This window comes from Gymnoscopelus microlampas (genome assembly GCF_963454915.1).
Source record: "Gymnoscopelus microlampas genome assembly, chromosome: 19".
Taxonomy (NCBI): domain Eukaryota; kingdom Metazoa; phylum Chordata; class Actinopteri; order Myctophiformes; family Myctophidae; genus Gymnoscopelus; species Gymnoscopelus microlampas.
In genome coordinates, this window is record NC_139956.1 from 15,564,724 (window position 1) to 15,591,463 (window position 26,740).

At 42.3% G+C, this 26,740-nt stretch overlaps 1 protein-coding gene across 1 annotated transcript in view; it reads left to right on the forward strand.

Annotated features, from left to right (window-relative positions):
- Positions 1-5,340, forward strand: part of serpinh2 (serine (or cysteine) peptidase inhibitor, clade H, member 2) — a 41,945-nt gene extending 36,605 nt beyond the window's left edge. The window contains exons 5-6 of the mRNA XM_084043564.1: positions 2,176-2,551; positions 4,282-5,340. Of these exons, the coding sequence (XP_083899690.1) occupies positions 2,176-2,508 (333 nt within the window). The 3' untranslated portion in view covers positions 2,509-2,551; positions 4,282-5,340. The remainder of the gene's footprint in view (positions 1-2,175; positions 2,552-4,281) is intronic.
- Positions 5,341-26,740: the final 21,400 nt, after the last annotated feature.

Genomic DNA, 26,740 nt, shown 5'->3' on the forward strand with positions numbered 1-26,740 from the left:
AATTTTTTTTAAGCGAACATTTTTAACTCTATTACAACTTCTGGGGGGTCCCTGGAGGAGCAACATATTTTGAGATGGGGGTCCACGGCCAAATACATATAATTTTGGGTGGTCCTTGACATGAAAAAGTTTGAGAACCACTGATATTATAGCAGCATGTTTTTTTTTTAACTGTTAGATATTTAGAAGACTTTTGTAGAATCCCCAAGAAGCAAAGATTTGAGTTACAAATGTTTGCTTAAAACAAAAATATATATATATATATATTCAAAGATTTGCACAAAGATTTTCACGATTTTTCAAAAATAGCAGATCTACAAGTTCGTGGCGCGGCACTCGGTGCCGCGCTACGAGCTTGTAGATCTGCTATTTTTGAATAGCCAAAGAAATCTAAAAATGTCTCAGATTCTTTCCCGCTCTTAAAGGGTTAATGTACTCGTGCGCGTTGCGATGAAACGTGTCAATCCCACGTCTTTCCCAGTGTCAGGAGCTTCATGACATTTTCAAAATCGCTCTCTCGCTGTCGCTCACTCACTGTTTACACTTTATTTTTATCTGCGTATAATTGACGGGCGTCCTGGCAGCTGCCTGTCGACAAACACTCTCCGGGGGGGAGGGTGTGTTCTCTCCTTGAAGCCATGATTAATACTTCCGTCGTACGGTGCTGTCACTCGCCGAAAATAGCCGATCTACAAGCTCACAAGCTTGTTGATAGACAATTTTCGCCACATGACAGAGCTTAAATGAAGCATCCCAGCAAGCACAGTCAGGACCCGGACCAATCAGTGACGTCTTGATTGGGGCTAGATCAAGTCAAACCAAGACAAGTCAGATCTGGCCCAGAATATCACCTGATTTCAACCAAAATTAATCCTGACCACAAAAACATCACTTCCAGGACGTCATCTAAACACATTCTCATCACCCAAAATTGCTGTCCAAATGTCCATATGATGTCCCGGTGACGACGTCCTGTAAATTACGTAAAGATCATCCCCATATGGGCTGTGATCTGGCCTAGTCCTGAACGTCACCGGGGTGATGACCGGGCGTCATCATAACGTCATCATGACGTTATTGTGCTTGCTGGGATGACACTTGGGAATGGGGGTGGAGGGGGGAGGGGGTAGACAGGTGATTGATTTGAGTCTGTATGTCTGTGACAGAAACAAAACAATTTGGTGTTTTTCCTTAGATTCAGATTCACTTTATTGTCACTTACATGCTGGTTAGGGTACATACATGTGAACACATGATAAAACGACCTAAAACCCTCAATGAACAATAAAAACAGGGCAAGAATATCAATCAATTAAAGTGCCACACTACCCTTCCTCTTCGCCTTGCCTACTTGTTGTTAACTAGTTGTACAAACTCTTGTTGTATTGTTTTATTGGATCTTGTTTATTCGATACACTTATTTGTTTTAGCTCGTGCTCATTTGATTTTCCTATTTTGTCTCATCTGTTTATGAAAGTAGGTACCTGATATATTGCGCTTTTACTTTAGCTCTAGGTATACTCTTGGTTGCTTGTTTTAGAAGAGAATGCACTTAATGCCTCTGGTGATTAGTAGTTTCGTTCCCTACCTATGTTGAATGCACTTATTGTAAGTCGCTTTGGATAAAAGCGTCTGCTAAATGACTGTAATGTAATGTAATGTAATGCCATAGTGCAAAGTACAGAGTGTTATTGCACAGTCACTCTTTACTGTTATTCAACAGTTCTCAAAGTGGTGGTCCGGGGAACCCAGGGGTCCTTGAGGGAGTTCCAGGGGGTCCCCAGCTAAATGATGGATAGTTAGGAACCAAATGGACCCTTATGGGTCTATAACTCTGAGAGTGTACAAATGGCCCTAACGGGTCCATTTGGTTCCATTTGTACACTCTCAGAGTTAAATAAACATTGATTTTACGATATAAATTGGGATCCCAGAGATAGAAATGTCATTAAATGGGGGTCCCTACGCCTAATGCATGTCAAACTGGGGGTCCTTAAAATCAAAATGGTTGAGAATCACCGCTAGAGCCGTAATAATCTTCTCTTATGGGGGGTCCCTGGCATATCTTTTCAAATGGGGGTCCGTGGGCTAATAATAAGTGTCAATTTTGGGGTCCTTGACATGAAGAAGATTAACACATTTTCTGGTCCTCTCTCTCTCTCTTTCTCTCTACAGGAGCAGCTGTCTGCGCTGGGCCTGAGCGACGCCTGGGACCAGAAGACGGCGGATTTCTCGGGCGTGTCGGGGGCCAATAAGAAGAAGAGCAACAATAAGGGCAACAACGAGCTCCACCTGGAGGCGGTCCTCCACTGGGCCTCCCTGGAGCTGGCGCCCGAGGGCGGGCCGGGAGCGGCCGGCCTGGAGGACGAGAGCGTGGAGAAGCCCTTCAAGACGTTCTACGCGGACCACCCCTTCGTCGTGCTGGTCCGGGACGGCGCCACCGGGGCCCTGCTGCTGATAGGGGCCCTGGACCACGCCGAGGGAGAGGCCCTCCACGATGAGCTGTAAGGGAGGAGGAGCCCCCCCCCTACCCCCCACGGGGGTGTCCTTGGTGGGTTCACGGGGGTCCCCAGGAGCTATAACTGATTGATAGTTGGGAACCGAATGGACTCTTGCTGTCTGTGACTTTGAGAGTGTACGAAAGGAAATAACTTTGGGAGAGTACGAATGGAACCGAATGGACCCTTACTGGTCCATTTGGTTCCATTTGTACACTCCCAAAGTTTTGGGGGGTCCGCGGCATAAGGCAATGGTTCTCAAACTGGGTATCGGGATCCCCAGGGGGGTCCCCTAAATTATGTTGGGTGGTCCCCAGATGATTAGCTTAATTTTCTCGCTCAACAGTAAACAGACCAACTTACAGTATAAGTGTGTACAGGGTATCTGCACATTTCTAAAGTGACAATTTAATTACTTTTTTTCTTTTTTCAAGATCGCAGAATTTACCGCATAATCATCAAAATGGCGCATAATTACGCGGGGGTAAAGTTTTTTCAAAAAGCCCGCATCGCATCGCATAATATGCACATCGCATAATATGCACATCGCATCGCATAATATGCACATCGCATAATATGCACATCGCATAATATGCACATCGCATCGCATAATATGCACATCGCATAATATGCACATCGCATAATATGCACATCGCATCGCATAATATGCACATCGCATAATATGCACATCGCATCGCATAATATGCACATCGCATAATATGCACATCGCATAATATGCACATCGCATAATATGCACTTCGCATCGCATATTTCGCATTTTCCGCATATCGCATATATCGCATATTGACGCATATTTCGCAACTTCCCGCAATATCACCGCATAAAATTGCAAAAAGCCCCGCATATTTCATCGCAAAATCAAGGATTTTAGCCCGCATAATCAAGAGTTTTAGCCCGCATAATCTAGGATTTTTGCCCGCGTTTTTCTGGAGGGTCTAAACTTAATTGATAGATTACAGCAGGCTGACAGGAAATGGGGGGGAGAGATGGTGGGGTGACATGAAGCAAAGGTGGTCGGGATCGGGAGTCGAACCTGCGACACGCTGTCAGGCTGGATTATCAGCCTATAGGTGCCCAGACGGTTATGCCAACCATCCGGGCCTTAAATGACTTTTAAGACCTTTTTAATACCAAATTGGCCAAATCGTCAAATATTACGTAAGGAAGAGGCAAACATTGTGAGAATAGCCGACGTACAAGCGGCCTGAAAAGTTTGGGAACCCTTGGCGTAAGGCTTACCAAGCTGCGGGTCCTTAACCCTTTAAGACCTGGAACTGTGTCATTTTTAGATTTGAGCTAAAAAGCATTATTTTACACTTTAGGCTATTCAAAAATAGCAGATATACAAGCTCATAGCGTGGCACCGAGTGCCGCGCTATGAGCTTGTAGATCTGCTATTTTTGAAAAATCGTGAAAATGTGTGCAAATCTTTGAATATATATATTTTTGAAGCGAACATTTTTAACTAAAATCTTTGCTTCTGGGGGTCCCTGGAACAACATATTTTGATGGGGGTCCGCGGCCAAATACATATAATTTTGGGGGTCCTTGACATGAAAAAGATTGAGCACCACTGATATAGAAACATACGTTTTTCAGAAAACTGTTGAGATTTAGGAGACATGTAGAATCGGCTTCAGGTCTCAATGGGTTAAAAGAAAAATTAAAAAGTTTGAGGACCACTGCTGTAGGCCGCCCTCCATCTCTCTTACACCTCCCCTCTGCGTTCTTGTGTTTTCTCCGTCGGTCGGCTGTCTCATAGCGCTGTATACTGTTCTATACCTCCCAATGAATCAGAAGAAGACACACACAGTGTTGGTACGCAGGCTACGGGGACGCTGTACCATCCACCGTGACAATGACATGAAGATATCACCATCACACCGCGGACGGCATGTCATGCGTGACACCCCATCGTGCCACACTCACCGCCGGTACTGAAACTATACAGGCTGCTGCTGCTGCACACACACACACACACACACACACACACACACACACACACACACACAAACAAATGGAAATATTGTATAAGTCACTACCAAACTTGACATAGATACTGGCGATGCTAACATCGGGTGACGTGCCATTGACAAGGGACACATGCTACGTCTGTTTCACTTCTCTCTCTCTCTCCCTCACACACACACACACACACACACACACACACACACACACACACACACACACACAGAGGGAAGAGTAGGCACTGGGCGAGCGAGTCAACACTGAACACACTGGCAAACAAGAAGTGCACTGAGGAACAGTAACTTGCTGACAAACAGAGTCTTGACAACACTTGAACAGCAAGCGGCAAGAAGGCATCTATTAACCAGCAGAATCTGTCCTATCAGAAAAACAACACGACAGGTGTGTGTGTGTGTGTGTGTGTGTGTGTGTGTGTGCGTGCATGCGTGCACACAGTACCAGCTCTGTGAGGGGTGCTTGCAGCAGTTAATCGAACTACATAGTACATTAAGTCGATAAAAAATCAATTGGAATTTGTGTTACTTTGATATGTAATACATTTTAATTATCAAAATAAAACCCCACGCGTCTTTATAATTTACTCGGAAAAAGTAATCGATATATATTAATCACTACGAAAATAATCTATTCTTGTAGTCCTAATGTGTGTGTGTGCGTGTTCGGGCAGCTCAAGGGTGCCTGGCTGGCCTCTGGTCGTGCTGGCAGGGGTCCCTGACGGGGTCCCCAGGGCCGTGTCTCACAGAGACTGATCGCTGAGCCCAGTGCTTATTGATGGCCCTGCTTAACCCATTAAGACCGGGAACGCATCTGTGTCATTTTAGATTTTAACCACTTTAGCCATTATCTTATACTTTGTCCATTCAAAAATAGCAGATATACAAGCTTGAGTGCCGCGCTACGAGCTTGTGGATCTGCAATTTTTTAAAGCGAACATTTTTAACTAAAATCTTTGCTTCTGTGGGGGTCCCTGGAACAACATATTTTGAGATATACAGTATACATTCAAAGATTCCCACAAATTTTCACTATTTAAAAAAAAAAATAGCAGATCTACAAGCTCGTAGCGCGGCACTATGAGCTTGTAGATCTGCCATTTTTGAATAGCCAAAGAAATCTTAAAATGACACACAGATGCGTTCCCCGGTCTTACTGGGTTAATGCTAATGGCCATAATGAGTCAGTACGCCTGTCAGCCACACAGAGGGGACAGGGGAACCTCTTAATCTCTTAATACCGCCAGCGATCAATGGGGGTCCTGGCCTGCGCCCGGGGGGGGGGGGGGGGGGGTGGCGGCGTGGTCGCGCAGGTCCGTTATTCACACACACCGCCTCACCTTGACCACCTTATGATCACGGTGACACCGAGTGACAATTATCGATTTATAGAGACGTTTGTTGTAATATCGCCGTAATGGTGACACTAGAATAGTTTAGTACTACGGTTTGACATGACATGGAATCATTTTAAAGCTACAGTCCGTAAGTTTGATGGCGTTTTTCCCGATGGCACAAAGACACCCACATTGATATGTATTTGGCCGCGGACCCGCATCTGAAAATGTTTTGTACCCCCCAGGAGAGAAGTAAAAAATGATTCAAAATCATTCAAAAGTCTCCAAACTTTTCTCAAAATGTTTCTCTAAAATCAAAAATAGCAGATGTACAAGCTTGTAGATCTGCTATTTTTGAATAGCCAATGCATATGGATAAAGTGGTTAAAATGAATGAATGTGATGCTATATTTTTTCATTTTGCAGGGGACCCCCCCCCCCCCCCCCCCCCCCCCCCGGGACCCCACTTTGAGAGGTACTGCTCTGCCATACTGATTGGTTAAAATAATGACCTTCACTCGTTGGTCTTGCTCTACCTCTTTATCTTTGTCCCGGGCCCCCCACACACACACGCACGCACGCACGCGCGCGCGCACACACACACACACACACACACACAGGGCTCTCAGTCTCTCGCCCGTGGCGTGGCCCCCCAGGAGAAGTCTTGTCAGTGTGAGTGGCCCTCACACGGGATGACGTACCGACACCATGGGGTCTTATAAATGTCTAAATAGAAGGATAACGGAGACCACCTCCAACCGCCGCAGACGTACCCGTTATATCGTATTAACCTCTACTCTACCATACGCATTGGTTTAATATCATGTTTTATTCATTAAAAGAACCACGTTTTGAATATTGTCTTTTAGAAGTAACGAAATGATGAGCACAATGATTTCACCGGATAAGCACCCACTTTTCCCTCAAAAAACTCGATATCAATGAGTCACCCATTCCTGCACTTTTAATATGCAGCGTTGCTGGATTACTGCAGTTACAACTCTCTCTCTCCGTCTTGACAGCGCTGATATAGGCACCGCCCGGGCACAGGGCTATTTCTTACTTCTACCAAGAACTAAATTGGCTGGCATACGGGCCTCGGGGGGGCTGAGAAAGTAGATTTAGAGCTCTGATCCAGCGTTGGGTTATTGAATTTTGACTGGCAGCAAATGGCAAGGCTCACCGGGGCGTAAAAAGTTTCCTTGCACTGACACCGTCCGACAAACTTCCCCCGAAAACTAACTTCCCACAGGCTATACCAAAACAAGCTCTGTGTGTGTGTGTGTGTGTGTGTGTGTGTGTGTGTGTGTGTGTGTGTGTGTGTGTGTGTGTGGTGTCTGTCCCTCCCTTCCCTCTTTTCACAGATGAATTATTGAGAAATAAAATGAAAGAAATGGAACAGAAAAGAAGGGGAAAAAAAGTTTGCTGCCATTAATCTTAAAAAAGAATAAGTGTCTTTGCGTCTGGCTGCGATGTTTTATTGAAACGTTGGGAGATTTTCCCTTCAGTCTGATTCCAAAGGGTGCTTTAGCAGCGCTCTGCACGCACGCACGCACGCACGTACACGTACACGCACACACACACACACACACACACACACACACACACACACACACACACACACACACACATCGTTATTACTTCAAGAGGCTGGGGGCGTCTGGGAGCACCGAAACAGAAATAGGAAGGATGTACTGTATTTTCTCGGCGGGTAAAAGTGTAAATGTGTAGTGCCACGGCGGTACATCTGTCCCATTAAAGGGGTGGATTTCTACTTAGGTTACGGCCCAGTGTCGCGCACCCCGAAAACAGCCGATCTGCAAGCTCAAAACGCGTCCCAGCGGGACGAAAACAGCCGATCTGCAAGCTCCGAAAACAGCCGATCTGCAAGCTCGGGCTGTTTTCGGTGTGCGCGACACCGACCCGTGACTAAGCACAAATCAGGCCGCTGTGGTTCTTTGTAATGTGGTGCCTGGAGACGAGCGGCTGGCCCAGCTAATGCACAACATTCCTCCAGTCTGTGACGGTAAAGAACCCCATGCTGTATTGCTTGCCTCATTGCTAATTCAGTCCTCTTCATTCGGTCTACTTGGCAACTGTGTGTGTGTGCGTGCGCGTGTGTTGGCTCATGTGTGCCTGTGTGTGTGTGAGAACACGCATACAATGTGAGTGTATGTATGTGCGTGTGTGTGTGTGTGTGTGTGTGTGTGTGTGTTTCTGGGTAATAAAAGAAACATATTTTCAGTTGAGAATGTGTCGTGTTTTTTGGGGGTTTGTTATGGAAGTATAAATGGCTGGCACCATCTTCAGCGGCTTTTCACTTTTAGCAAGCCTCCATGATGCAAGGTGGTGCAGGCCAGTGCTGTGGAGTTGTTGCAGGGTAATTTGGGGGTGTTCTCAAACTTTTCTCAAACTTTTTCGTGCAGAGGACCTCCAAATTGATATATGTTTGGCTGCGGACCACCATTTGAATTTTTTTTTGTGCCAGGGACCCCAGAAGAGAGGATTTATGTTAAAAACAATTCAAAGTTATTCAAAACATTTTCAATATTTCTCAAAATGTTTTAAAAATAGCAGATGTACAAGTTCGCAGCGCGGCACGAAGAGTTGCACTGTGAGCTTGTAGATCTGCTATTTTTGAATAGCCAACGTATAAATGCACAAAGTGGTTACAAATATTGTGATGCTACATTAACTATACCTTTGCTAGGGACCCCCTGATACCCCCACCCCCCCTCCCAAGGACGCCTGGGGGTCCCCACTTTGAGAGAACCGCTGACTTAGTGGGGTAGAAAGAGGCCTCGTCTGGTAATCAGGATCCCAGTGTCCCTGAGCAAAGCCACTTAACCCCTTAACAGCTGCCCCGCCGAGCACTCACGCGGTTCATGACCATCTGAGCAGCGATCAGCTGGGCGAAGCTAGGAATTGAATTCTCCCCGTGGTGGGATTAATAGAGGTCTTAACTTTTTTTTTTTTTTTTTTGTATCTACAGTGATGATGTACTATACAGTTGTGCAGGGTGCTGTAGGAGACAGGTATAACACACGCCTCACACACACAATGAGAGCAGCATCTCCACGGAGAGGAGACTTGATGACGGCTCCGGGGGTGTTTGCTGTGAGCACATCAATCTACCTCATTCCCAGTCCTGTGCCTCCCTGCTGACTCACCTTCACATTCTATTCAGCTCAACACACACACACACACACACACACACACACACGCACACACACGTTTGTATTACTATACTTGTGAGGACATCAACATTTCATTTATTAACATTTGATTTATGATTTTTTGGGGGGCACTTCTAAAGCCGGAAAATAGCCGATCTACAAGTTCACAACGTGTCGCAGCGCGACACGTTGTGAACTTGTAGATCGGCTATTTTCCGGTGTTTGACATCGCCACACAACTATAGTATGAAATAGGGGGGAAATCTACAACCCTGACCTCTAAACCTAACCTCTAGAGGTCTAATCCTAAACCTATAACCCCAACCTGAATCTTTTTCTAATTGTGAACGTGATCTCTAAAAATCTTTTTGTTCAACCATAAAATAACAATTTCTCTTGTGAGGACCAAGAAAATGGTCCTCACAACATCTATTTCTCATATCCTACTATACTTGTAGGGATGTTTGGTCCTCACAAGTATAGTACACACACACACACACACACACACACACATACACATACACACACACACACACACACACACACACACACACACACACACACACACACACACACACACACACACACGTACACGCGCGCGCGCGCGCACACACACACACACACACACACACACACACACACACACACACACACACACACTGACTCATTCGTTGACAGCGAACAGGTACTAAGCCCACCTTTAGTGGAGAGAGGGTACTGTATATGCAATGATGTAATGTAATGCAATGCAATGTAATGTTTCTGTCAGGTGATGGGTTTTAAACAATTTAAGCCCTATATATATACACTTCCTCGTGTCACAAACAAGGAAATAGCCGATCTATAAGCTCACAACGCGTCGCGATGCATGTAAATATTTCTCTGATGTGTATTGTTTTTTTTAGCCTGCAGTTTAGTACCAGTGGCTGGATGTGTGGATGTAATTGTCTCTCTTGATTGAAATTCCAAAACAGAATTCTGTAAGCCGGTGATTTAATGGTGGCTGGTGTTACGTTTGCATTGTCGATATAATCCCCATGCTCAAGTCCTCTTCAGCTGCTGAACTTCTTTAATTTAATACATATACTGTATGTTATGGGAAGAAAAAAACATACAATGGATACCAAACCCTGCAACTTGTAATATCCAAACAAGAATGATATAGGCCTATATACAATAGGACTGAATTAGAAGTAATTACCACTACTGATTGGAAAATATGCAAATGATGTACACGACTGCATAATACAAACAAAAAAAGCATATACCGTATACAGAGTTATGTGTAAAATGACAGAGACATTGTGGCTCACCTTGAAAGTGTGTGGTATGTGCATACCACATAAATAAGGCTTTGAATCTGACCCGAGGCTCTTTAACCCATTGATACCTGGAACGCATCTGTGTCACTTTAGATGTCTTTGGCTATTCAAAAATAGCAGATATACAAGCTCATAGCGCGGCACCGAGTGCCGCGCTATGAGCTTGTAGATCTGCTATTTTTGAAAAATCGTGAAAATTATTTTTTTATATTTTTTTCCGAAAAACCATTAGGATTTAGATTTTTTTTAGAAGCGGCCTCAGGTCTCAATGGGTTAATGCATGTCATCCCCCCTCTCGCCCGCCTTTTCTCTCTGCCTGTGTTCACTGTCTCTATCGAAATAAAGCAGAAATGCCGTAAACAAAAGAAAGAAAAAAGGTCAGGGGCATTGTGTATAGAAAGACAATTAACGGCCTGTTAGTTTGTGTGAATTCATCCTTTCTCCTCTGAGTTGAGTGTGTTTATCATTTTGTCGGAGCCGTGTGCTCAGCAAATATAGGCCTAAATGTCCTCTAAATCAGTGGTTCACAACCTTTTGTGGATCAGGGCGCTCTTGGAAATTTTGAAAGTGTTCGCGGCCCCACGCATCTGACCACTTAACACGGCAGCCATTAAGTGGTCAGGTGGGTGGTCCGCGTGCGTTTTCATAGCATGTTTATTTTAATGGAATTAACTGTAGACTAGGCATGCTTTAAGTTCCTATTTATCGGTATCATGAAAACTCATTTTTCAAGGTTTTAAAGAAAGAATATGTTTTTTTTCTCCTATGGATTAGTCACCCTATGGAGACTTGAATTCATGTGTCCTACCGGAACCGCTGCCTACCGGCCCGCTGGTCATCGAATTATTGGCTTTATAGGAATGCGACAAAAACAAGAAAAATATCTGTGAATTCAAGTCTCCATGGGGTGACAAATCGATAGAAAATAAGTATTTTTTGGGGGTGAACGATCCCTTTAATGTTATAACAACAGTACAATCTTAGTGTTTGGTCAATAATTTGGAGGCCCATCACTTGCAATATCCTCATGCATGGCCGCATACCAGTGGGCCCCGGCCTATAGGTTGGGGGAATCGCTGATCTGAATGAAAATCACTAAAACAACACAATATGACTGCTGATGACGGCACTAAACAAAAGGTGTGCAACAACACTGCTTTCAGCTCGGGGTTCTTTCTGTGTGAATTCCTGCACACGGAAAAACAAAACAGAATAATTGCCTTTATTTTAAAGCGATGGATCCTATTCAGCCGTTTTCTGCACTGCATGCCAGCCCCTCAAGTCTTATTGACAGGTTGGGGGTTGAAGGACAATTTTATTCAGACTAAATCTTTTGAGAGAACCACACTGCGATTTAATCCGTTAAGACCGGGAACGCATCTGTGTCATTTTTAAGACTTCTTTGGGCTATTCAAAAATAGCAGATATACAAGCTCATAGCGCGGCACCGAGTGCCGCGCTATGAGCTTGTAGATCTGCTATTTTCTTTGAAAAATCATGAAAATGTGTGCAAATCTTTTTTTTTTAAAGCAAACATTTGTAACTCAAATATTTGCTTCTGGGGGATTCTACAACTTCTAAATCCTGACTATGACTATGTTGCTTTAATCAGTGGTGGTCCAACTTTTTCATGTCCCCCCAGAAGGAAAGATTTCAGTTACAAATGTTCGCTTTAAAAAATATATATATTCAAAGATTTGCCCAAAAAATCAAGAAAAAAAAAAAGCAGATCTACAAGGTCGTAGTGCGGCATTCTATTTTTGAATAACCAAAGACATCTAAAATGAATAGATGATGCTTTCCCGGTCTTAATGGGTTAATTCTGTTTGCTGAGTGTTTTTTTGTAGGGGGGGGGGGTTTATTGAGTTTCCTGCAGCATAGTCTTTGGCCATAGGGCACAGGCCTTGTTTGGCGATACGGGTAATGGAGTTGAACCGTATTATGAGCTCCGAGTCATGGTTTGACACTATCACCAAGAGCAGAGCTTCACCCTTTGAAAAAGAGCTTTTTTTAAAACATAATTTAAGGCCTAATCTGTTTTTAAATTGGAGATGATGAAAAAGAAGAAAAAAAACATCGACCCTGAAAGCCCCCTCTCTTTTTCCCTGCTGCCTCTTTATAGGGGGTTTTTCAAGCCCCTGAAAAAGAGGAAGAAATGGTGAGCGGAGCGGAGCACTCAGAGAAGAGTGACGGTACTTATCCTTTTACAGTTAAAAGACACAAGTGGCTCCGTTTCTCAAGGGGTCAACTGGCAGATATAGCCTAAATGGAACAGGTGCGCTTCCATTTACAGCCTCGCTCTCGTTAAAAGCCTTGAGATAGAGTCGAGCGTGAGAGGCTGTCGTGCAGAAACCTCTTATCTCCATACTAGAGTTTCGGGGGGCTACGCCCCCCTCAACCCCAGCCGCGCACGGGGCCCAGTGGGTGTGTGTATATTGGGGTACCCAAATCGCCGGAGTGAAAGTGTCCAAAAGAAAAAAAAAAAAAGAAAAAAAAAGAAAAAAAATGTTAATAGTGATTGTTACTTTGGTGGTCCGCGGACCCCCTGGTGGTCCGCCGACCCCTGTGAGTGTTGGGACCCCCGGGGACCCCCCTGGAACATGGCGGACCCCTTCGGCATTTTTTTTTTTTTTCATGCACGGTTTGCTTGTTTCTGTCGCTTGTTTTTTAAAACCTGGCAGCAAACTTGGCAACCCGACTGACATCACTGACCTATCCTTGGTATTTGTACTTCCGGGTTGCATAATGATGACATCACTGTCGAGTCCTGTGGTGTCATGAACCTAGGCAGGTTTGTTTACCACATTACCGTGGGGAGCGTGCTGTGCTGTGGCTGTTTTTTTTTGTGTTTGGGATGAACATGGCACGTGAAGGACGGACATATTGTGATCGAGACATGAGTGAAGTGAAAGTAACGGCCTGGGTGGAACAAAGGAGGTACGTAAGAAGGGGGGGGGGTTGAAGCAAAGGAGCTGTGTGTGTGCTGTTGTGGAGGACATGGGCAGAGTGCAATGGCGGCCGCTCGTGTTGTTTCGGCGAAACCCGTCGCCGTGCGGTGTCGGTGGTGTGCACGGTAAACGGTACGAAGCTGCCTCCCCTTCCGTTTTGTCCGACATTTGGTGAGTAGAATAAATTATGTTGCGCGGTGGAAAAGGTGTAGTGAGCAATGAGATGTCCCCTACGCGACGCGTAAATTCAGCGCGGCCGCCGTGGCGAGTCAGTTGGCGACATGTGGTCTGGCGGTGCGTTGTTTATTCGATAACAGAGCTGTGGGGTGTCGCACCTAGGGTGCGGAAGTCGCTCGCCATTTATATAGTTAGATAGGCTCTATGCACATCAGCAGCCATATTGGACAGAAATTGGGCCTCTTCCTTACTTACTCCTTCACAGGGGTTACCAATGATACTAATGAAGGCTCTGTTCCATTCGTGGTCAAACAGAGTCAGGGTGCTGATATTGTGCATGTTGGCTCACTGGAAACACTCTGCTACACCACTGGGTCTCAAAGTGTGGTCCAGGGACCCTTCATGGTTCCTTGAGGGGGTTCAAATGTCCCCTTACAGGTGTGTAACTCTGAGAGTTATGGTGGTCCTTCAAATGAGAACCACTGTGCTACACGAAAAGTTAACAGTTTTGGACATGTGAGGTTTCCAACCCGACAGAGACGATAGGCTCGGCTACGTGTGGTACAAAAAACCCGGCAATGTTTCGAACATGTGCAAGCACTTAAAGCGAATGTCACTGCATCATGTTGACATTTAGAAAGGATAACAGGGAACTTAACAACATGGGTGTAATTTGTGAGATTGCGATGACGAACTTGTTTGAGCCACAGCTTATCTATATAAAAAAAATATATATATATATAAAATGCCCTTCAGCCATAAATTAAAGCAAATTCTTGTTTTTGTAACACTGAAACGTTATCTTAAAAGCATTTAGGAGCCCTGGGTCCATGATGACTCACACAAAATGTAGCCTCGGTGCCCAGGCTTTTATTTTTGTTCAAAACACAAAATGTAAAACAAGTTTTTTTTCATCACCCACATGCTAGCTAGGCTTATTGATTTAGTTTAACCACTTGAGCCCTATGTACTTTGTCGTATGACGGATAGCGAAAATAGTCAATCTACAAGCTCATGTTTGTGAGCTTGTAGATCGGCAACATTCTTTTTTATTTTAAATCGTTTTTTGGGGATTTAATGCCTATATTTAGAGAGGGATAGGGAACGTTTGCTGACAGGAAATGGGGAGAGAGATGGGGAGGTGACACACAGCAAAGGTCGTCGGGATTGGGAGTCAAACCCGCGACACACTGTCAGGCTGGCATTGCAGCCTAGGGTGCCTGGACCCCACGCTACGGCCCAGGACTAAAAGAGATGGCCAGTACAGGGTGAAAGTAAGTAATAGCCCTTGGGAACCAATAAAGGTTTCTGAACCATGGCCTATAGGTCAGGAGCCTATCTATAGCCTATCTACTATCCTATAGTAGTTCTCAAACCTTTTCATGTCAAGGACCCCCAAATTGTGCATCTGGCTGCGGTCCCCCATCTGAAAATGGTGTGTGCAAGGGACAGAAGAGAAGATTTATTTAACATACATTATGGTTCATTTTTTTTAAACAAAATTGCCAACATATAAATGGATAAAGTGGTTAAAATGATTGTGATGGGTATGTTAACTACTTTTGCTGGGGACCCCCTGGAATCCCCCTAAGGACCCCTGGGGGTTTTCAGACCCCACTTTGAGAACCAATGTCCTATATACTATAGTTTGTGTGTGGGCCGGGCCCAGACTGTCATACTGCAAAATGAAACGTGTGTTTGTTTGTTTGGTTTTGTTTATTTCACATGAAACAATTAAACAGACGCAACATATAATTCAGTGAAATTCTCCAGACCACACAATACATTACAGCAATGTGGAGTATAGGCTTACATACACCATACACACCAATCTACTACAAAAGAAGAACATTCAGGACACACACATAGCTACAGTAAAGAAAAGAAACAATCAGGAACAACAACAAGCCATGTTCATAACAGATTGATTGATTGGACCCAGCATATACAGGCATGATGCATCACATATGGAACATATTGATTGATTATAAGTGATTTCAGAGCTCTGTTGAACTGGTGAGGAGACACATTCGGTAAGTCATTTTAAAAAAAGAAAGAAACTAAAATAATTTAAAGAAATGTTCAGGCTACTATGCAGTTCATAGTATGAACTATACTGTCTAACAAATTTTCTCAACAATTTAAAGTAATTGGTTTAGGCTTATTTTTTCTACCATTATTTATTTTAGAAACAAACAAAAATATCAATATAATTTTATAGGTAGCCTAACATTTGCGACTCAATTCTAACTTGTGGTGACTTATGTGTGACTTGTGGTAGTAATTTTACCCAGACTTGTTGTGCAATATTTCATGATGCATTTAGCTACAGCTCACGTGCCATGATCCTTCAAGAGGGATTAGTTAGATGACTATTATTATTAGATAACAATATTCAGCTATAAACTTATTTTAAATAGGTCAAAGTAATAAACAAATACATTAGCTGAACTGCTGCCTTACAAGCCCCTGCATGGACAAAAAAAACTACCCCATGCGAGCGCCTACTCCGTTTCCATGGAGACGAGTCCACACACCGGCGTTGTGCCAAGGCAATTAGCAGCTTTCTTTGTTTGTGGTAACAGAACAGGCAGTTTAGAAAGTTATATTGTAAAGCTATGTAACATTTAAACTCTTAAATACTTTGCAGTTGGACACGTTAGCGTTTTAAAGTAACATAAAACGCCAGACATTGCGTCAGTGGTTGTCATGTTGACAGTTTATAAGGCGGGCTGTTTGTTTGTTTACCTGATGGAGTGACGACACCGTGGTAGCTTGTTGCTATATATCTGTTTGTTAAAGTTACTGTTATAGCACCTAACTTCACCTTCTACCAAGACTATAAGGTAAGGTACGTGCAGCATAAATGCAACTCTTTTGACAAAAACAGTCATAGCCTGAAGGGTGAGAGTTAAGGTCCTTATCAGTGGTGTAAAGTAATTAAGTATATTTACTCAAGTACTGTACTTTTACTTTACTGGAGTGTTTCCAATTTTCAATACTGTTACTTCTACTCCACTAACATCTCAGACACAAATATTGTACTTTATACCCCACTACAATTATTTGAATACTTTGATTTTGATTATTATTACAAAACATGCATTAACCACTTCAGCCCTATGTATACTTAAGCTATTTAAAAATAGCAGATATACAAGCTCACAACACGTTGTCAATTGAGCTTGTAACTAAGTAGCCTGCATTTATTGAGTATTGTACTTACAGTATCTGTAGAAGTACTTTATTTATTTAGAAAGGCTTCTTTAAGGTACATATTTCTATGTTCTTATATTTATGATATTCACTCCATTGTATTTCAAAGTCACATGATGTGACTTTGAAACACAGTGGAGTGAATGTCATAAATATGTGACTCACATATTGTACTTTTGACAACACTACTTTTCTAGGAAAGGAAAAGGTACATTATAGACCATTGCTTCTCAAACTTTTTCATGTCAAAGACCCCCAAATTGACACTTTTCTTTTGACACATTTGAAAAGATATGCCAGGTACCCCCATAAGAGACGATTTTTACGGCTCTAGCAGTGATTCTCAACCATTTAAATGTTTTGTTTGACATGCATTAGGCTACGGACCCCCATTTAATGGCAATTCTATCTCTGGGACCCCCATTTATATTGTAAAATCAATGTTAATTTAACTCTGAGAGTGTACAAATGGAACCAAATGGTTCCATTTGTACACTCTCGGAGTTACAGACCCATAAGGCTCCATTTGGCCCCTAACTATCTATCATTTAGCTTGGGACCCCCTGGAACTCCCTCAAGGTGCAAATATTTAGAGGGGGGTCTCCAATGATATCAAAGAAGAGGCCTAGCACACTGTCAGGAACTTGCAAAACAATGTACTCTTTATTTCGACGTTTCGGTCGATAGACCTTCATCGTAGTGTGTCCCGATGAAGGTCTAACGACCGAAACGTAAAAATAAACAGCTAATTTTTTTTTGCTGAGTTCCTGACAGTGTGCGAGTCCTCTTTGATGTCATCAGAGATCCCCTTCTGAATAGTTGGAAAATGTATTGAAAATCTTTGAATTTGGTGGGAAAAATGTCTAAATTTGGATACAGCTTTTTTTTTTTTTTAAAAGCATGTACTTTTGAATACTTTTAAAAAGCAAATACTCCAGAACTTTAACTGAAGTGCAAATTTGACACAGCAACCTCCCACTTGTAGTTGTGTAACATTAGACCCAGAAGTATCTACTTTGACTCAGGTACAGGGGGTTATTGAGTACTTTGTCCACCACTGGCTACACTATATCTGTTTTTGAAGTCACTCACATAGCACAAATCCACATTCCACCAAGGCAATAAGGTATTGACAAAAAAAAAACTGTCATAGCCTGACATTATAATGCGTTTTACCAAGGGATGAGTAATGCTGTGACGGCATGGGAGACTGGAAAACAGACGGACAGACTCTCACTAAGCGCCTGGCAATAGCTCTTCCTCTGTCTGTAAGTCCATTGTGTTTTCCAGCAGAAGATAGTTAATCTGCCCGCAGCACACTGTCTCTCCAGCAGCCAATATTAATGTTATTGATCACTGTCAACTTACCTGCCTGTGTGTGAAGTTCCCATGGCTTTCCTCTCTCTCTCTCTTTCTCTCTCTCTCTCTCTCCAGTCAGTGTGAACGTTTCTTTTTTCATTACTCTTTCTCCTGCCTTTCCTCCTCCTCTCCAATAACCTGTATCCTTTATCCCAGTCAGACCGGGAACACATCTGTGTATAACCACTTATTTAACCATTATGTTATACTTTGGGCTATTCAAAAATAGCAGATCTACAAGCTCGTAGTGCGGCACCGGCAAAAAATCATGAAAATGTGTGCAAATCTTTGAATATATATATATTTAAAGCGAACATTTGTAACTCAAATCTTTGCTTCTGGGGGTCCGTGGAACAAAATATTTTGAGATGGGGGGGGGGGGGGGGGCGGGGGGTCCGCGGCCAAATACATATCATTTTGGGTGGTCCTTGTCTTGACATGAAAACGTTTGAGAACCACCGATTATTATAGCAACATAAGTCTTTCAGAAAACTGTTAGAAGACATTTAGTAGAATCGGCCTTCAGGTCTAAATGGGTTATTGCACACAGCCGTTAGATAGTGACAACTTGTGTGTGTGTGTGTGTGTGTGTGTGTGGGGGGGCGGGGGGGCGGGGGGGGGGGGGGGGGGTGGGACTGAATCAAAGTTTCAATAAAGAAGTGGACCGCTGTGGGCTTTGACAAGTGGCGTGGCTGAGGCGGAGCAGAACGCAACCAACTGAGAGAGAGAGGGAGTGGGAGAGAGACAGAGAGACAGAGAGAGAGAGAGAGAGAGACGTATCAGTCCCACCAAGATGAATAGTTCATGAAGTTGTTGACTCCGGCATTTTATTACTTTTGTCTCCGCATTTTCCGCCTGCCTGCAGCTCCATTTGCTCCACAAAATGGTTCAGCCTCCTCCTGCCCACAGGGAGCCTGTCAATCCGCTGTAGTGGAAGAAACGGGGGAGGGGGGAGAGTTTAATGTTGAACTCAGGTGGCCTTTTTTATCCATGGCATGATGCTACATGTTTATGTTAATTCAATGAAGGCTGTAGGGGCCGGGGAAGGCCCTGCTGGGCCCTTTGACATACTGGTTAACAACAGGCATACGTATATAGGTTGACACAGAAGTCTGATTTATACTTTGTCATACTGATGTGTCACCCGCCGAAAATAGCAGATCTACAAGTTCACAACCTGTCACATTGTGATGCATTGTTGAGAGCTTGTATTGAGCACCGAAGTCTGACGTAATTTACACATCCTACCTGGTTCCACCCCCGTTCTGAATTCCCCATAGACGTGTTTAATATCGCGTCAAATAAGATCTGTGTTCCAAAAATAGACAAATGATCCCAGCGGTTTGACTCTTATGGACATGAAGCATCAACTGACGGTGAGAAAACGATAATGTTACTTCCGCCGAATTAGTAAAATTAGACTGTATCAGATATGAGTGACTGACTATCATAAACGGTACAGAACCACCCCCCTGACAATATCGCTGAGACAGTTTGTTTATTTTTGGACCAATTCTTATATGAGACGATTCTAAGATGACCCCATGTTATTCTCCATAGAGAAATTACTTTACGAACCAGGGGATGAACAAGTGACGTCAGGACTTCTGTACTCTATATCTAATATTTTTGGCACAGTAGGCAGGCACAGTGGCGTGCACAGACATTTTGAGGGGCAGGTGCTCAAGTAAATTGTACTTTTTTTTGTTTACTTAGTCTGCTCTTTTTTCCCTCTACACCTATACCTCTTTGCCAAAAATAGCCGATCTACAAGCCCACAACGCCTCGCAGCGCGAGGCGTTGTGGGCTTGTAGATCTGCTATTTTTGGCTAAAGTTCTCCTCAGAAAAGGGATGCTAGGTTTCGAGTGATTATGGTAAAAAGAAAAATCGTATCACATAAAGATTTGGCGGACCCCCTGTAGTAACTCTGAGGACCCCCTAGGGGTCCCGGACCCCCTGTTGAAGACATCTGGTCAAGAGGCCAAAGGGCAGGTGCTCTAGCACCACCTAGAGTCTATCTGTGCACGTCCCTGGGCAGGCACGAGGCCGGAGCACACCAGTTGGGTCACGGGATTGGACACAACACTTTTTGAGTTATATTAGTTCTGTTATTGAACTATCAGGGGAGCCAAGTATGACACACGCACGCACGCACGCACGCACGCACGCACGCACGCACGCACGCACGCACGCACGCACGCACGCACGCACGCACGCACGCGCGCACAGTATATACACTCGCATGCGCTGTGTTGCAAGCGCACGTAAACACAGCTGATGTGTTTGTGCATTTGCAATTATCACCACAGGTATGGAGATCATGTTTCCTTTGAAAACGTTACCGAGTCTATTTAGTGCGTAATGAAAGGCTGTGGCCTCATGGCCAGTTCATTCACACCACTTTACTGTAGCTATATTAAGTCATTTCGCTTGTGTGGTTGCTATGGTAACTGCAGTGTTGCCTTTTAATGCAATATTGTTGTGCATCTTGACTTGCCATGTGAATGAGAATTGATGCTGTGATTTTTCTGTTTGAATGAAATATGGGTTTTTCCGGTGTATGTAATTGCTCATTGTTTCGTTTAAATTCCCATCCCATATTTCCGATGCTTGAATATTCATGCTCATATTTAATATTTGATTTATATTGTACAGCCTATGCAATTGAACTTTATTATGTCAAATTAGCGATTAAATATAATATTGTAACTGAGTTCCAAAAGAAAAAGCCTCTTTTTTTCCAACTGACTCGGGGGAACCCAAGTCTGTCTCTCTGTCTCACACACACACACACACACACACACACACACACACACACACACACACACACACACACACACACACACACACACCCCTTTATCCTGGTGTCCCTATTTTGAGCATTTCTTTCTAAGTCGAAATGTCCAACATTTCAGAAGATTGCTGAAAATAGCAGCTCGACAAGATCACAACTCGTGCGTCGCAATGCACTGTTGGCTTGTAGGTCTACCGTTTTTTTAGCTATATGTCATACAATGAAGTATATACATAGGGCTCAAGTAACCTTGTGTCACCAGGCTTATTCCACACGCCAGGAGAACGGGCAAGTGGTTAAAAAGCCAAGACCTGAATGGGAGACCGTTTGTGTTCTTAACCCATTAAGACCTGGAACTGTCTAATTTTTTGATTTGAGCTAAAAAGCATTATTTTACACGTTGGGCTATTCAAAAATAGCAGATATACAAGCTCATAGCACGGCACCGAGTGCCGCGCTACGAGCTTTTAGATCTGCTATTTTTTAAAAATTGTGAAAATGTGTGCAAATCTTTGAATATATATACTTTTAAAGCGAACATTTTTAACTCAAATCTTTGCTTATGGGGGGTCCCTGGAACAAAATATTTTGATGGGGGTCCGCGGCCAAATACATACATACAGTATCATTTTGGGGGTCCTTGACATGAAAAAGATTGAGCACAACTGATATAGAAACATACATTTTTCAGAAAACTGTTGAGATTTAGGAGACATGTAGAATCGGCTTCAGGTCTCACAGTGTTTCTCTCCTGTGTGTTTGGTGATGCCAGTAGGACCCACCATGGCAGACACGAGGCCACGCCCCCCAGGGAAGCCGCGGGGCTCCGCCGCCAGCAGCGTCAAGTCCAAGAGGAGAAGCACCAGGGCCAGCGTGACCACCACCACCCCCCCGGCCCCCCCCAGCCCCGCTGCCCTCTCTGAAGAGGTCCCGGACACACCGCCTGGAGGTAGAGATCCCACCAAAAATACACACATACTGTCAGTGGTGAAAAAAGTACTCAGAACAGTACTCTGTTTACAAGTAAAAGGCCTGTGTTCAAAATGTTACTTGAGTAAAAGTACAAAGGTATTGGCATCAAAATATACTTAAAGTACCAAAATTAAAAGTACTAGGATGTTAGCCGATCTACGAGCTCGTAGAGCTTGTAGATCGTCTATTTTCAAATAGCCTATGTATAAAATAGAGCTAAAGTGGTTAATGTATGTTTTATAATATTATGATATATATCTGAAAAGTAACTAGCAACTAAAGTTTTAAAATAATTGTAGTGGAGTAAAAGTACAATATTTGCCTCTGAGATGTAGTGGAGTAGAAGTAAAAGTATTGTACTAAACAGTACTTGAATAAATGTACTTAGTTACTTTACACAACTGCATACTACATCGTCACCGTCGAGGTAGAACCTTCCGTACTGTATGTCCAAAACTTGAACTTTTCAGCAAATGGGAGAAGAATAAATTGGATGTAGTTATTATTTAGTCACAAGCTCTTGTTAATACTTTTCAGCGGTTCATTATTTATAAAACCCACACACACTTAACCACTTTAACTTTCATTTAAAAATAAAGATAAACATAGCAGATCTACAAGCTCGCAATCGGCTATTTTCGGTACTTTTGTGTGACACTGTTGTTTAGCGCAGTGGTTCTCAAACGTTTTCATGTCCAGGACCCCCAAAATGATATGTATTTGGCCGCGGACCCCCATCTAAAAATATTTTGTTCAAGGGACCCCCAGAATCAAAGATTTGAGTTACAAATATTCGCTTAAAACATATATATATTCAAAGATTTGCACAAATTTTCACGATTTTTCAAAAATAGCAGATCTACAAGCTCATAGCGCGGCACTCGGTGCCGCGCTATGAGCTTGTATATCTGCTATTTTTGAATAGCCAAAGTATAAAAGGTCATAATTATTCTGATGCTATATTTACACATTTTGCTGGGTACCCCCTGGAACCCCCTCAAGTACCCCTGGGGGTCCCCGGACCCCACTTTGAGAACCACTGGTTTAGCGAAGTAGGGCATAAACATATAAAGTAGACATTTTGAAATACAAGGTTTTCTGGCCGACGGCAACGGCATGCACAGCGAGAGAGTCCCTCTTTTCAGGGTGTTTCGCCTCGGAATAGTTTCTGTGAGGTTACGGTTATAGGTTTAGGCCTAGTAATTATGCACAATTATATATGCATACTGTACGTATGCACAGCACACACACACAGCAGCACACTGACATACTTTGCATTGGAACCCTGTAACATATAGGACACGCTCCAGTGACTGGCTCACACTAAAGCTCCCCAAAGTAAACACTGAACTGGGGGCTAAACAGCCTTTTGTTTTAGTGCCCTGACCACTTGGAATGACCCTACAGCTTAAATTAAATATCCGTTCTCCCATAACATAACGTTAACATAACGGTAAATTTAACCCATTGAGACCTGAAGCCGATTCTACATGTCTCCTAAATCTCAACAGTTTTCTAAAAAACGTATGTTTCTATATCAGTGGTGCTCAATCTTTTTCATGTCAAGGACCCCCAAAATGATATGTATTTGGCCGCGGACCCCCATCAAAATATTTTGTTCCAGGGACCCCCCAGAAGCAAAGATTTGAGTTAAAAATGTTCGCTTTAAAAATATATATATTCAAAGATTTGCACACATTTTCACGATTTTTCAAAAATAGCAGATATACAAGCTCGTAGCGCGGCACTCGGTGCCGCGCTACGAGCTTGTATATCTGCTATTTTTGAATAGCCCAAAGTGTAAAATAATGCATTTTAGCTCAAATCTAAAAATGACACAGTTCCAGGTCTTAATGGGTTAAAGCTTTGATTGCAGACCTATACCCACAAGTGTCTGCAACTGCTTTTAAACTTGTGACGGTATTACACGATAGGGGAAAGTTTCTGTTTTGTTTTGTTTTATCATTGATGTGAATATTGATATGTAAATGACATTGTGCTGTGAGGTATCTCGACTAGTGTTGATTTTTACAGCAAATTTTGATTCGGTTTTAGTCATAGTCTTTTGAATAAAATTACATTTAGTTTAAGTCATATTTTAGTCACCTGAAATGTTTTACTGTTAGTTTAGTTTCAGTCGACTAAATATCATAAGATTATAGTTAGGGTTGTCCGATATTGGCTTTTTTACCGATAACCGATATACCGATATTGTCCAACTCTTAATTACCGATACCGATATCAACCGATACCGATATATGCGGGGATTATTGTGATTAGGGTAAGCTCAAATTTCATATCACACACACCATATACAGTAAGAACTCCTGTAACTTATTTATAAAGCAAAAAAAAAAAAAAAAAAAAAAAAAAAAAAAAAAAAAAATTCAAAAACCGATACCGATATTTTCCCGATATCAATTTTTATGCTAATATCGGCCGATAATATCGGGAGGCCGATAAAATCGGACATCCCTAATTATAGTCGACTAAATCTAGAGTTGATTTAGTCGACTAAAATGTATTGTGACGGTGCCTTGATGGCGTCATAATGGCTGATTTTACACTTTGTTGCATGCTGAAAATAGCAGATCTACAAGCTCACAACGCGTCGCGCTGCGACGCGTTGTGAGCTTGTAGATCTGCTATTTTCAGAGCCCAACACCAGAGCGCAACCAAACATAAAATGACTTTGTCAATGTCTTTTAGTTCTACTGGGTCTCTTCTCCACTAGTCCCTCCCAGACATTTTAGTCTAGTTTTTATTTGTTGACGATATTGTAAATATATTTAGTCTTAGTTTTAGTCATCATAGCTTTGTTTTTATTTAGTTTTTGTGTCGTTTTCGTCAGTGAAAAAAGGTAGTCGACAAAACATTTTCGTCATAGTTTTAGTCTACGAAATCAACACTGATCTCGATTCGACGACACTGCAAATGAGGGCAACCTCAATGTCTTTCGACATTGCTGTTTGATACCGTCGCAGTCACGTGGGAACCTTGTATGTTCGTGCTGTTGCTCTTTTTCAGGAAATGAAAACACAAAACTAAACCTGTGTTCCAATGGATCCAATATGTAGTTATTATGTAGTAACAAGCTATACTTTACAAATTACAAAACCATTTCACATATAAAATTATATATTTATAAAACCCACAGACACACTTAACCGCTTTGGCCTTGGCTTTTATAAGCAAAGATTTTCAAGAAGATTGCAAAAGATTTCAAAATTGTTCAAAAAATTGCTAAAATAGCAGACCTATGAGCTCACAAAACATTGCCGTGTGACACGTTTTGAGCTTGTAGATCTGCTGTTTTTGGGCGACACTTGTCATACAATGAAGTATACAAAAATAATTAAATAATCGATTTATGGAAAAACAAAAGTTGTAATAAAATGGAGATACAAGGTTTCTTCCCGGACAGTGACGGTATACTGTATGTACAGTAAAGGCCATGTGTTGCCCATAAACACATCCCCCCCCCCACAGCTTAATGTTATGAATACTTGCTTTGATATGGTCTCCGGGAAATTATTGAAGTGACAAGCTATAGCATAATTATCCTGTAAATACTTTTCCAAAATACCCAATTACGCAATTACATGATTGCCTGTGCACGTTTTGACAAACAATTCTCCTATTCTTTTCATCAGATGTCTAGTTTCTTTTTTTAACCCATTAAGACCGGGAAGGAAACGCATTCATTTTAAGATGTCTTTGACTATTAAAAAATAGCAGATATACAAGCTTGTGCCGTGCTACGAGCTTGTAGATCTGCAAAAAAAAATAAGATCATGATTTTGTTTTTCAAATCTTTCAATATATATATATTTTTTAAAGCAAACATTTGAACTCAAGTCTTTGCTTCTGGGGATTCTACAAATGTCTTCTAAATCCTAACTATTATAGCAACTAACTGTTGCTATAATATCAGTGGTTATCAAACTTTTTTCATGTCAAGGACCACCCAAAATTATACAGTATGTATTTGGCTGCGGACCCCCATCTCAAAATATTTTGTTCCAGGGACCCCCAGAAGCAAAGATTTGAGTTAAAAAAAAAAAAAAAAAAAAAAAAAAAAAAATATATATATATATATATATATATATATATATATATATATATATATATATATATATATATATATATATATATATATATATATATATATATATATATTCAAATATTTGCACACATTTCCACGATTATTTCCCCCCAAAAATAGCAGATCTACAAGCTCATAGCGCGGCACTCGGTGCCGCGCTATGAGCTTGTAGATCTGCTATTTTTGAATAGCCCGAAGAAATAAAAAAAAATGACACACACTTGCGTTCCCCGGTCTTAAGGGGTTAAATCTTGATTTATACAATAGCAGAGCTCAGCACAATTATGTCGACCTTGAACTCCAAACTGCTGTCAAAAGTAATGACCGCGCTCAAAATAACCACACCAAAAGAAAGGCTACATTATTCTGACAATGTGAACCAGATGTAATTATGAAAATTGGTGTCGCTGCGTCACTGCATTTCCAGAGGCTTTTCATAATGTCTTGTTTCTCTGTCTTTTACTGAATGTGTGAGTGCGTGCGTGTGTGTGTGTACACACACACACACACACACACACACACACACACACACACACACACACACACACACACACACACACACACACACCTGTATATATGTATTACTATACTTATGAGGGCCAAATGTATCCACAAGTATACAGTAGCAGTGGTGTAAAGTAACTAAGTATTTCCAATTGTCTATACTTTTACTTCTACTCCACTATATCTCAGAGGCAAATGTTGTACTTTTACTCCACTACAATTATTTGAAAACTGTAACTTACTAGTTACTTTGCAGATATTAATTATTACGTTATAAAATATAGATGAACCACTTTAGCTCTGTTTTAAACCTAGGCTATTTGAAAAT